The 13,777-nt window shown below is 35.4% G+C and overlaps 1 protein-coding gene across 3 annotated transcripts in view; it reads left to right on the top strand.

Annotated features, from left to right (window-relative positions):
• Rbp6 (RNA-binding protein 6) overlaps window positions 1-13,777 on the top strand; it is a 701,590-nt gene that overhangs the window by 657,361 nt on the left and 30,452 nt on the right. For all 3 annotated transcript variants that reach the window (XM_018462127.1, XM_018462129.1, XM_018462128.1), the window contains 2 exons: window positions 5,895-5,927; window positions 6,806-6,889. In XM_018462127.1, the coding sequence (XP_018317629.1) occupies window positions 5,895-5,927; window positions 6,806-6,889 (117 nt within the window). The remainder of the gene's footprint in view (window positions 1-5,894; window positions 5,928-6,805; window positions 6,890-13,777) is intronic.

The raw sequence follows: 13,777 nt of genomic DNA, 5'->3' as shown, positions 1-13,777 counted from the left end.
CGCGGCCGCAGCCGCGGCGTCTTACCGGCCACATCCGGTCGCGGCCGCGTCCCGCGCCGCTGCGCTCACCTATTCCATGAGCGATCTGCTCGGTGTTCAGGGCCTCGACATGGGCGCCGTTTACCATCCAATACCTACGATCGGCCTATGACCAACGATACTCACACCCCTTTCGCGACCGCAATAATTGTAGCTCGTCCGGGGGTGTCAGACTTACGTCCGATTATTGTTTCGTTTAATTTTAATCGATCAGTCATTCTTCTTTTCTATATTGCTTATCTCGATTTTTCGAGTGATTTTTTTAGATTTCGTTATAGCATATCGTCGTGAGTTTTACAATTTGTATGTGCCGAGGACAACATAATAATACAATTTTTAATCGTAAACGCAATAGTCTTTCTCAGTCTTGCTTAAAAATAATATTTTGATACGTGCCAAAAAACTTGTTATTTCGGATAGATCGATTTAGATTGCATGAATTATAAAGTTTGAAACTCAGTGAATTAAGTACGCTCATATAAAAGAAATATATATACGTATATTTTATTGGATCTATTTAAGATTTAATTGGCCGAAAACGTCAATGTACTTTTTATGATTTTTATTTATTATCTATTGTAAGATTTTAGGAATCTTGATGAGGAAAAAATTAGTCTCTCGTAATAAATGTATAATTTTTTAATGAAATATTACAGTGGATTAAACAACACTCTATACATTCCTTAATTGAGAGTTCTTCGTTTTGAAGTAGTCAACGAAAAAAATCGAAAGTATTAATTAATATATGTCAATCAGTGATCAAACGATCGAGCGTGATAGGTATCAATTTCAAAAAGTGCAATATTGTAGATTTAGTAAAACCGTATCTTATTTATCGGTTCGAAATACATATCGAGAACGCGATATTTCCGCGGAGCTGTTCGCGGTTGGCAATGTTCGGCGAAACTGTGATCGTAGAAGCAGAAGAAAACGCGTAGCGAATTGCAGATTTAATCGACGTAGTAGTTACCTATGGGGCCTCATTTTCTCGTAGTGAAGAAAGTAGACATGTAGCAACGAGACAAATGGATCGCAAAAGACTGGTAGTTATTTCGTAGATAATTAGTAACGCAGATAGTAGGACAATAAACAAAGTGTTCAAATGTAGAGGGAAAACGACCTAACGATGCTCAAGTAAATCGCCGTCGCGTCGAACGTATCTCTTTATAGGATTGTCTTTCGATTTTTAAATTTACTATGTTTAATTAATGAAATATAAAGTAAAAGTCTTAAAAAATTTTTTGCTTCTCAATGAAACGTTATTAAGTTAAAAAAAATTTAACTTTAAAATTTATATGGATCTTGTGATCTTTCAGAAGAATAATAGGATTATCTTTCGATTTATACATTTATAATTGGTTTAATAAAACATAAAACAGAAATCTTAAGAAGTTTTTGCTTTTCAATAAAACATTATTAAATTAAAAAATAAAATTTTTGTGTTTCTCTTCGATCTTTCAAAAGAAATAGTATCAGTTTATTTTGACGTTTTCTTAAAATACATTTTTTTATGAGTTACACAATCATTTCTATAATATTTTGAAATTGAAAAATCGGAGATGTATTGAGAATTGAGAAGTTAATAATAATTAAAGTTGTCTAACATTGTCAGATCAGTATAATTATTAAAGTATCTATTGAAAATGAATATAATTATATAAAAACATCTTCTTTTACATATTAATGAAGATAGGCAGGGTGAACGAACAGTAACTACACAAGTCGTGTCTAACTAAATCTCAATCATCTACCGACGTCGAATAATTAAGTTTTCGGTGTCCATCACACTTGCCGTTAAAAGCACTTCGATTAAAACGCCGTAGAAATTAACACCGACATCGAGCCTTCAACGAAGGAGGAATGAGAGAACAGGAAATCGAAAGACAAGGTGAGCAGCAATTTTCAGGTCACCCCGATGCGATGGGGAAACAAAACGACAAGTCCTCGATGGAGATTGTATGTTCGTCGTTCGGCGGCTGTCAATTCGTTGATAGAACCTAGTTGAAATTTTAGCGCGTTGCGAACAAAGCTCTAACGTAGAAATTGTCGTCTGCGAGGTTACGCGACAAGAGATCGGGTAATACAATTGAAAGTCGCGATAGAGGATATGGGAAAACGGTCGCGTTTCGTGGCGTATTTTCGAACGTCTTTAAAAACGGCAGAATATTTTTTCGGAACGAAATAATCGTTTGTTTTAACAATGAACGCGCTCTTTGTCGAGGCCGTTTTAATTACGAATATTTTATAAAAAAAAATTGAAATAATATACAAAAGAAAAACATCCTTTCTCCCCCTTCCCACAGATAGTGGTTCGCTGCGTGTACTCCTCGCGAGTACGCGAGCGATAATTGAAGAAAATCAATTAGCGGCGCATACCGACGCAAATTGTCGGCGATGCGGCGAGAGAGCGGTTAGCGCGAAGGGAGCCCGCAGGAAATGGTTGGCGACACGTGCACTTCTCATTTGTCGCGTCTTCCGGAATATTTTTCGCAAGTGACTTCATGAAATTTCATAATGTCGAAGCAAGAAAGAACTCTGTGTTCTAGACGATATAAAGATACTCAAAAGGAAAGACACAAGCTCGACACTATTTATATGTATATAAATGCATACGTGAATCTATATACATATACATATATACGTATAATATATTTATATTCTATACTTATATGGAGTGTCCCAAAACTAACGGTAATGTCTCGGTAATAATTGATATTAAGAATCAAATCAGAGAGAAAAACTTGAATAATTTTGAGAAAATAAGAAATCCTAAAATATATAAATTGATGAAAACATGGTGTGAATTTTAAGTATGAGTAGAAAATTATTATTCGGGGCTTAATTATCATTTTACATACATTAGAATTCAAAATACTATTGTACAACAGTAAACGTTACGACAAACAGCAGTCTCACACAATCAAGTTGTTGTAAAAAAATATAAATATCAAATAATACATATATTAGTGGTTTTCGGACGCTCCGTATTGATATGTACCTAACGATCCATTATAGATTATGCCAGACGATACATACGTTATATATTGTTTTGTATCTTACCTATTTGGTAACGCCATAGCATTTGATATTAATATCGATATATTTTGTGAGAGCCGCATTACACCTTATAGTTTTTTGTAATAGACCAAACAGATATACATATCGGAGCCTATATATCTATCTATCTCTACATATCTAGGTAATTAGGTAAACATTTGTGTTGTTACCATACCTTAGACATTATTGAGACTAGGCGTTCTAGGTTCGATTAGTTAGAGAGCGAATCAGTTTTAAACGAATTAATATACTATGTACACGTTCCTATCGTTGAGATTACTAGTGGACTATAGCTTTTGGGAAGTCACTATGATATCGTTAGCTTAGATTATACTTTAGGCGTTCGTCTTCGCGGAAGATCGCGCACTCGCGTCCGTTCGTCGACGAAGAATTGTTCACAGGGAAGGCATTTGGCCTCCGTCGTAACATTCCCACTCATGTTTCCTTCCGCAAAATAATTCGCGAGAGAAGCGAGATAAAGCGCAGTGCTCAAACGTCTTCCGCGAAGAATACGCATTACCAGCGGCTTCAAAGAGACCTATTATATTGTACCTATTACTTAACGAGCTACATTACATAGTTACATTTATATTACGTTACACGTAATATTATACCTCTCTCTCTATATATATATATATATAGGATATATACTAAATATATATCGTGCGTATACCTGTCTATACCTAATACCTCAGCTTCCGTATATCCCACTCATATACTACTCGTTACATAGTACTTAACTCTTCTTAAGCCGCATAGCATCATTTACCTTGATAATAATGCGTGAGACGTGTGTCCTAGAAAATACGTACTTAGCCAGAGAGGCGCAACACTGTCAGTTTCGTAAGTAGACCAGACTTTGATAGTGCGGTTTTATTATTGGTCTTTGTGACAGTTGGCTGGGCCAGTTGATTTTGGGTTTTACGGGAATATAGAGTATCCGCTGATGTCTTACATAATTTATAACGGGGGCGCAGAACGATTCGACGGAATGCATTCCTGATACACGGCCTCGCGAATGTTTCTCCTCGTCCGAGACGGGACACGCACATCAAAGGGGAAACATAAAATTCTAGTGAGAGTAGCTCAATGAATTCCACGTTGCCGAAGCCATCGATGTGACGTAAACGTTAATCGACCGGCAACTCGATCGTAAACTCGAGCTGAGACAGGCTTTATGCGCTCCTCGGAACTGCGAGAGACTGTTAATATTAATACGTCGTACGTAAACGTCTGCTCTACGTGAGATCGATATGTTGCATCTGAGAAAGTTAAGGTGTGTACGTATTAGATGTTATATAGAAAAGCACGCGCGTAATTCGCGCAAGAATTATTTACATAGTATCGTCGAGATCTATTCACGTATTTCGATGAAGTGACAAAGATACATATCTATGTATATAATGCTGCAAATGATTCTATTGAGATAAATGTGAGATAGTGCTCGACGTACATGCAATCTTATTGTAGCTCAGAAGAGTTTAGAAAGCCATTAAGAGACAGAGAAAAAGAGTGCAAAATGATAGTAAAATACCATTGAGCGCTTGACGTAATCAAAACCAGCCCGGTAGAGAGACTTTAGGTACGAAATTACTAATACTATTAATATGTATCAGTGTATTTTAATGGCTAGAATAAACGCTCTTATACTTCTTTCCATCTGCGTAATATTGTGAGAGCAACGTCGATATGGACACTAGCATAGTGAGTCTAGTAGTGTAGTATTATTGTGGTCAGTGTTTTTTTCAATATTGTATCGTCAATATAAATGTGAGTAGTGGTGCCGGTGCTATGCCACGCACATACACACGATATGATAGAAAAATAAAACTAGAGCACGTTATTTATACGTGTGTATTGTCCAATCATTCCGCAAATTTATCATTTACGGAAGGCATTCAGGTGGTGGCATATTACCGACTTTTAGTCGATATCTAATAAGCTATATAGAGAGCCTAGCAAATATTACTTAACGGTAAATAATTAACTAATACCTTTGGAGGCTACAATAACCATAGTTCATAGGAGGGTTTATTTTGTCGTAGAATTGGAAACACCTCGGCAGCGCGTAGTTACCTAGTACCTTATCACACAGTTTAGAAAATGCGCTATATAGTCGATGCGATATACATATATACATAGTGAGAATCTTAGTTGTGTGGTCTTTTGGATTAGTATCGAATTATGAAATTTCATGGATGCCTTGATCTCTCTGTCATTCTGTTTCTCTCTTTCTTTCTCTCTTTCTCTTTTCTCTCTCTCTCTCTCTCTCTCTCTCTCTCTCTCTCACTAATTTTCTCTCATACTCTCTATTTAACCTAGAAAGCTTTTAATCCTATTTCTTATATTTTTTTTCTCTTTTTACGTTCTCTTTTATCGTTTGGACCTAGTCATCCCGTTACACTTAAATCCCGACGAATTTCTGCAACGCTTCGCTTCATACTTAACTTATCTCCGTGTACATATTCTTAAATGTTTACGCCTACCTTCGCCTGCTCGAAGAAAAATATTGGTCTTGCGACATATAAAACTTCGCGGAAATAATTGACATGTGGAAACTTTACTTCTGACACGTAGCTTATTTCGTAAGTTTTCGAACGATCAATATCTTTCTTCGTACGTAGTTGCAGAAATTTTGATGGAGACTTGAAATCGTTGCACTAACGAACATGCAATATAAATAAAGGGGAAAAATCGAAAAGAAAAAAAAATTGATAAAACTAAGTAAACAAATATTCAGAAATATATATTAGTCTATGTCGAAACTACATTTTAATCGAGTTTGTTTTTCCTTATAGATTTTATGTGGTCTCTGGGAGCATTACCTGATGGTGAGTATGTGAAATATGTACTGACTAGTAAAGAACTCGATACCTACTTTGACGATCCCTATTATAGACATAACTAAAGAAATAATGATGCTATACCATATAGCTTCACAGCCTTGATACATAATTGTCCATTTCACCTATTTGCTTTAACATACGTTTTACCAGGGAATGGAAAATTATTTTTTTAAAGTAACAAGTTACTCATTACCGAGTAGAAAAAGTAACGAGTTATCGTTACTTGAGAAAGTAACTTTTCGTTACTTTTCCGTTACTTTTTTAAAATCGACGATCATTAATTACAACGGACGGATGCCTAGGGGCTTTCTAGTCTCAAGCGCTATGAGTGGCTTGTGTCCAATCAAACCGTGCCCAATTGTGTGTAAAGTAACAATAAAAGTAACTGTAAAATTCATTACCGTTACAAAAAAAATGTAACTACGTTATCGTTACAGCTATCAAAAAAAAGTAACACAGTTACCAGTAAAGTTACAAAAACTTAGTAGTAACTTGTAACTGTAACTTCGTTACAAGTAACGAGTTACTTCTATTCTCTGCATTTTACCTGTAGCATATCTTTCAGTGGACTGATGTGAATCGTATGTAAATATTAGAATTTAGCGGATTAACTACTAACCTCTCATTAGCTTTTATATTAATGGAAATTTAATCTAATAAGCAGAATATAGATATGGCTATAATTCTGACGGATACAACTTAATAAGTTTACCTATAGCTTTATAAAGCGACAGGACCAAATCAGCAAAATCAAATCGGACCTATCAGAATATTTAATACTTATTTTGTACTAAATTATATTTTAATCGAGGTTGGGCCACTTGTAACGAAGAGTATAACGGAAATTTTCGTTGTGTTCGCAGGTTTCCCAGCGGCAGCGTACGCGGCATACGCGGCGGGCCGCGGCTATTCTGGGTACCCTAGTTTCGGATTACCCTACCCGACAGGTAACCACCTTAGCCTTAACCACCTTAACCACCACAATGCGGCCCACATCGCGCCCCTGAACTTGAACTTGAACCTCATACAGGCGCAACCCGCGCCCCATCATAACCCGCCCACTCCGACACCGCTATTTTACCATCCCAATCTGGACCTCTACAACGCCATGCCTCTGTGAACTAACTCACTGATTAACGATACCGATAACGAGCTGTGCGCGCACTCTAACGCTAGCATCGCTACACGCTAACTGACTTGCTGTCGCTTGATCCATCCGATTCCATCGCGGCGAGAGAGCGTGTTGCGACGCGAAAATCAACGAGAGATAGCTCCCATGTTCCCGAGGGTAATTCGGGCGATTTGAAAGCAAAGACACGCGTGCAATACTCGAAGATTCCTGAGGATCCTCCGCAGAGACGTACACTAAACTTTCGTGAGGGACAAAGCGACTCTCCGTTCCGGGATCACGAATTCTCGAACTGGACGACGCCCAGAACGCGAGCAGGTTCCGCCGAACGCGCGTTGCTATTTGCACGAAAAATAGCAGGACTGGACGATGAGAGATTCTTTAAAGCACGAATTCTCTTTAAAACGGGGAGAGTTTAGTTCTGATTTCACAAAGTTTTTGCAACTCTCAATAGCGAGCGAGAGACACGATAGAATAGACGAAAAGAAAACGGGGAAAATGTTAAACCATGAGAAACTTCGCCTAGTTACAGGATATTCGGAGATAAATTATTAATATCTAGCAGAGAGAGAGTGTCAGCTCGGCCGACACGACGGCTGGCTCGGCTGCGATATCGACTCGCGATATCTTCTCTTTGAAAAAGTTTGTACATTATTGAAGTACTTATTCGATATCTGTCGCAGTGTTGGTTTCGCATATTTTTTTTATAACGAGAACACTATCAAACAGCAGTCTGCGATGAGAATCATACAAATTGATAAATAATTACTATATCAAAGTTACTTCATCGTTTTAAGGCATCGTTTAAAGACATTAAGAAAAGATTTGTTAGCCTCGATATACGAATAACATCTCGTTTCATATTCTCTTATATTCTCTTTATATTTCTATATTCATCTTTGTATCAATTAGCAGGATATTCGACAGTTTTTATGACGATCATTTTATTATACAATAAATTATTTTTCTACTATATTTTAAAATAATATTTTTTTAAAGAAACAATGGATTCCAAAGGATATAAATAATCTATTCTCTTTCTCGTTCTGCGGTAGACAATAAATCATCGAGTGTTTGCGAAAAAGTGTGTTGTGCTACCCGTGAATTCGGAATTTATTGAGCTGTTATAGCTACGGTGCACTATTGATTCTCTCTTGTGCTGTGGGTATCATTTTTAAAGAATTCAAAATCTCAAAATATTGATATGTATATATGAATGAGAATATGTAGGTATATAGGGAAAAAAAATGTGCATAGATTACACCGGGTGCAAAATGCCTCGTGAAAGTATTCGAACGATTTTATTCGATTTAATATAGGCGTATTACCGTTTGAATACTTTGGTAAGCCACTATATGTGAAATCAATCATTCCTTTCAATAACGAATATATCCCAATAGCAATAAAAGCAAATATCCAATCAATGTCCGAATTCATCAGTAAATACCACTAAATATTGAAATAGCCGATAAAAGTTATCAGAGATACTTTTACTTTTATAGCGTTTATTAGCCAAAATTGTATAGGGAGAGCATACAGTAAAACCAATATTATATATATTTTGTAAATACATATCGATATTTTGAAAATCGATGTCATCAAAATTGAGTTTAAACTGTTCAAAGCTGTTTGGCGCGGTCAACGGATCGTGAAATCGATCGCGATATAAAATGTGTGGAGCGGAGTAAAATGTCATTGTTGATATCTGGTAAGGGTAACAAGTACGTATCGATTGACAATGATACGCGAGGGACCGCATCGCGGTCCACTTTAATATATACATACACAACACATGTAAATATACACACATATACACACATACACGCATTCAGCTATTGACATACACATGACTGCAACGACTAATAGAGTACCTACATACGTAAAATGTACGTCCATCTTTCGACATCGATTTGTTGAAATCGAAGTGGATGATAGTTCATGAGCGAACCTCTCGAGTCTTCTTCATAACGCATTTGCGAAATGAAAATCACAAATTGCATTTAATTACGTTTGAGGAAAATGCATCTCTTTTCTATCACAATTCGATATGACGATTGCCTATCCTAAAGCTCGATGAAAACAATTAAAGGATAGTAAATCGTTAGTTTGCACTCCCGTGAATTATCATCTCTTATCCGTCTATTTCGATTTGTTTCTCTGTAAACTTTCCGTTTAACAATATTAAATTGTTATCTGTATTTTTACTGATATTTATTTGTTATTACGTCATAAATTTTGTTATTTGATTTTGTTATATAAAATTTGAAACGAGGCAGCAGTTCAAATATATTGAATGTAATAAATATGAGTTTAATAATATTGAAACTTCACTACGCAGTCAAACCGAAGAGTTAAAATGAAAACCAGATAAAACCATATAAAAAACCATAACATTTTAAAAATTAAAATAAAAATCAGCATAAAACCTTGTAAAAAAAAAACCATGACGTTTTCATCGATATCTTCAACAAAACATATTCTATTTTCTATTCTTTTCAAGTTTGTAATAAAAAATATTATTTATACAAAAGAATTATTTCTTTTGTAAAAGAATCCTCAGTTTTATTAACAATTGCATCTTAAGCTAATTTTCAATGGATTTATTATTAATTAAAATGTCATCATTCTCCTCTTTCAAAGCTTTCTATATAGATACCATTTTTAACGGTCTCCTTTTTTGCGCGATTTGTCTGCTCTTCTAATATAAACTATTATATAAGACTTACTTATATAACTATAATGCTTTTAAGATATTTCCTCACTTTTCTTAATATGTATTATTGCATACTTTATCACGTGTGTTACGTTTGCTTGCTTTCGTTATTTTTCATCTAGTAAATGTGCGCACATTTTGTTCCACGTGTTCCGCGAAAGGCGATTGCGATCGAAACTCTGCACCCTTCCCTCCCACGTAATTTTAACCCTTCCACACGGCTTGCTGTTCCTCCATGTCAAGCATGTAAAGCAGTAATGACGCGTCACGTCGTTAACGTCGGACAAACTGCGATTGGTGCCCCGTCGCGATCGAAATTAATTAGCGAAATTAATTGAAGATAGTGTCATCCAACAATATCGCTTCAGATTCGCTTCAGAAAATGTTTAAAAAAGGAAATACGGTTCCTATTGTCTTAAGAAATTGAGATCTATGTATATTCTTGGAACAATATATGGGTGGGAAGAGAATTCATAAATAATGTATACCTAATGTTTTTCGGACGTTGGTCCATCCCTCAAAAAGCCTGTCCTCCCCCATTTCTCCTACTATTTCCTTTTTCGATCCGATCCTCGCTTTCCTCCAGGGATGTGCTCGATACACTCAGAATCGTTTCCAATTTTCCTCGAAACCCGCTACTTAACGCATTTGAATAACTTTTCGGGATCACCCCCGCGGCTACCTTTCCATCCTCTTCGCTCGTTTCCGATCTCCTAGTCTAGTTTGTGTGTCTTATTGCGTACAGTTCACGAGGCATGGTAGTAGAAGGAAAACTGGATATCATCCACAATGATTGATCGCCGTAAAGAATTCTTCGTCACCCCCGTTCCTCAATCCGACTCCTTCAATGTATTTCCAATGTCCGAAAAACATTCGTCGGTTAAGCTACCCTCTTCGCAAATATGGAAACGCGGGGCGATCTTCCGTGTGAGGTAGGAACGTGGGTTAAGAAAGATATTTCTAGGAAACGGGGCGGCGACGGGATACATTCGTGGAGAACTTCTTCAGGGAAGATCTTAAACTCGAATGTGTGTGTGTGCGCGCGCGCGCACGCGCGTGTGTGTATTCCTGAACTGCAAATATTCCGCTGCTTCAAGAGAAGTCAAACGACGACCGTGATTTAACGATCGTCGCTAGACGTTCACCTTCATATTACGAAAGCGCTAAACGAGATCGTTTCACGATGCAAACTGCATTTGTGAATCATTTCATATATTTCGTATATTGACAAATAAAGACAAATCTTTCTCGATAACTTATGAATGAAGGGGCAAGCATGCGAAAGATGTTTTTATGCAAAATCGCATCATTCTCACAAAACACAAAATCATTATTTCCTATTATGTCATATCAGTCATATGAGACGTCAAATCTCTTAACTTTACAAAATCTTAAGAGAAAATTATACTTACTTTTTTTTATATTTATTGTTATAAACTATCTCTTTTTGTTAATGACTTAGTTTATGTTAATGGAAAAACAAAATGTTTTTATATTTTATATGTATCTTGGATTATTATATTGAATTTTATATTTGACTCTTACATGCCTTTTTTAATTTCGATTGTTTTGTACATTAAGAGTTCTTTGTCCTCGTTTAATATAAAATGTTTTTATTTTAATGCTTTCCAAACTTAGCTATTATAACTTATGCTTTACGAAAAATATACGCTTGAAATATATTATATTTAAATATGAGTACATCAGAAGGATACGTTGAATGAATGAATAGTGTATCAATGCTTAATGCTTATATGTACATGATATTATGTGACATTGTTGTAATGATGATAACTGAATTCCGAATGTGGTAATACCAAAATTACCAGCATAAATTGTCACAAATCCGATCCTCTCATCTGCCTCTTCGATTCATGTTTTCCGATTCAAGATGGATGAGATGTTTAGTGCGTCAGCATAACATTATACAGCAAATTCGCTCTATTAGTTACATTGCAAGTTTCAGTAGAGCGACGTGGTCTATTTGTTAAATATTGACGTGAAATCAGTGAGTTTCAATTACATTTAAATCAACGAATATATTTTTATTCGCAAGTTAATCGATTAAAAGAAATTTACGTGAAATATTATGAATAAATGTAAAAGTTAATTGATTGATTCTATACAAATTTTTCAGTATTTGAAAATGCGTAACGTAAAACAATTAATTTTTCAAATTTTACAACTAACAAATTTCTTCTTTTCATCAACAATTCTATCAATGTTTACATAGTCATTGCTAAAATTTTCTCAATGCAGTGAATAATTTTGATAAACAATAAATACAGAATATTTCTTTGTCTCTCAACGCAACGAAGAAGTTGAATGAATGAGGGGCACCGCTCTCGCAGTTTGTCCGATGATATCAGTTTATTATCTTAAAGCATACTTTATATTTAATACTTTATATTTAACATTTTTTATAATATGTTTAATCATTAAATCAATGAAAACAAGCGACGTGAGAGGGTAACGACGGAGAACCGCAAAACAATAACTTAAAGGAGATCAGCGAGAAAAGAGAATAATGACTTAACAGGCTGATGGGTGGTAGTGTCGGGGACTTTGGGACTATCTTTTTTTATCTATTCCGTGAAGTGTAAAGTAATTCCCTAAGAAAAAAATATAGGTGAAAATACTGTGTGATCCAGCAGGGTAGTCGAATGGCGACGTTAAAAGGGAGAAAAGCGCTTAATCCTCAAATGATGCGAGAGTCATCGGGAAAAAGATAAAACAAAAGGAGAAACACGGAGAGAAGGAGATAACGAGGGGTAAATGTACCGACCTGTCGCTCTTGTGATACGCGCTAATATAACTGCCCCGGTCGGCTAGATTTCCTCGGTCCAATCGCGGAACAATAGTAAAGGACCGAATATCCTTTTATAGCCCGTGTGACCGCCTTTCTTACGAGAAAATAACAAGCTGCAACGTCTCCATATTTTTCCCGGGATAACGCCGCTTGAGTAGACAGCGTAACGACGACGATGATAAGAACGACGACGATTTCCTCTTAGAATGCAAACGCAATAACGAGCTTCTTCTCTTCCTTGCCTAAAGAAAGGAGGACAGTTCCTAACGCCTCATTGGACATCAGTCGATTTTTCAGACTTCAGAGGCACTCGAAAGGGACACTTCTTTTCTTTTTGGCTGCACGGACTTCGCAAATATATCGGACTTTCTTTCTTTTTGCCGTTTTTTTCTCAATGGATCGATTCGTGCGAGGATCTATTGTATATAAAGACCGATTCGGTTTATCTCGAATCTGGTCTGTAAATCAGTTAGATTATTCGAATAGCAGAATATCGGAGAGAAAGAAGAGAGCACCATCGCATAAAAGATAAAACTGACGCATACATTGTTGACAAGAATATTTTGTTATCCACTTATTGTGCAATTGGCATCAACATTCTTTTAATACAATTATTCTTTCAGATTTTTTTTTGTTATTCTTTCTTTTAATTTTACATCACCAGATTGTACAAGTGAATGACTTATAGAGAGAACGAAAAAAATAAACAGAAGAGAATAGGAACTTAACTAACTATCAGAACGTTAAAATAATCTCATTATTTTAGCTTCAATATGCATTGTTGCAGGCACAATGAAATATTTAAAGTGTGTTGATGATTTAAGATGTCTGTTTTAGATGATTTAAAATACATAATAATAATGTATTTAATTATAACGTTTATTTTAAATATTACGTATTGAACAATCGTATACTATCGTTTTTGATCAACATTATTATTTAACGAAGTCAGAATATTATTAAAATATTTATTTTGGGAAAAATATAATAGATGCTTTTAAAATATGATATTCTAATGAAAATTATTTTAGAAGATTTTCATTTTAAATAACATGTTAAATAATAATTACGAAAATACTTATGGAAATATTAACTCAATTTTATATTATTTAGCTGTCAGTTTATATCATTAATTATTATGTTATTTATTATATTATTATATATTTATTAACGTTTCGAAAACG

This window comes from Mycetomoellerius zeteki, unplaced genomic scaffold (assembly GCF_001594055.1).
Source record: "Mycetomoellerius zeteki isolate Tzet28-1 unplaced genomic scaffold, Tzet1.0 scaffold135, whole genome shotgun sequence".
Lineage (NCBI taxonomy): Eukaryota > Metazoa > Arthropoda > Insecta > Hymenoptera > Formicidae > Mycetomoellerius > Mycetomoellerius zeteki.
This window is presented reverse-complemented; position numbering and strand designations above follow the sequence as displayed.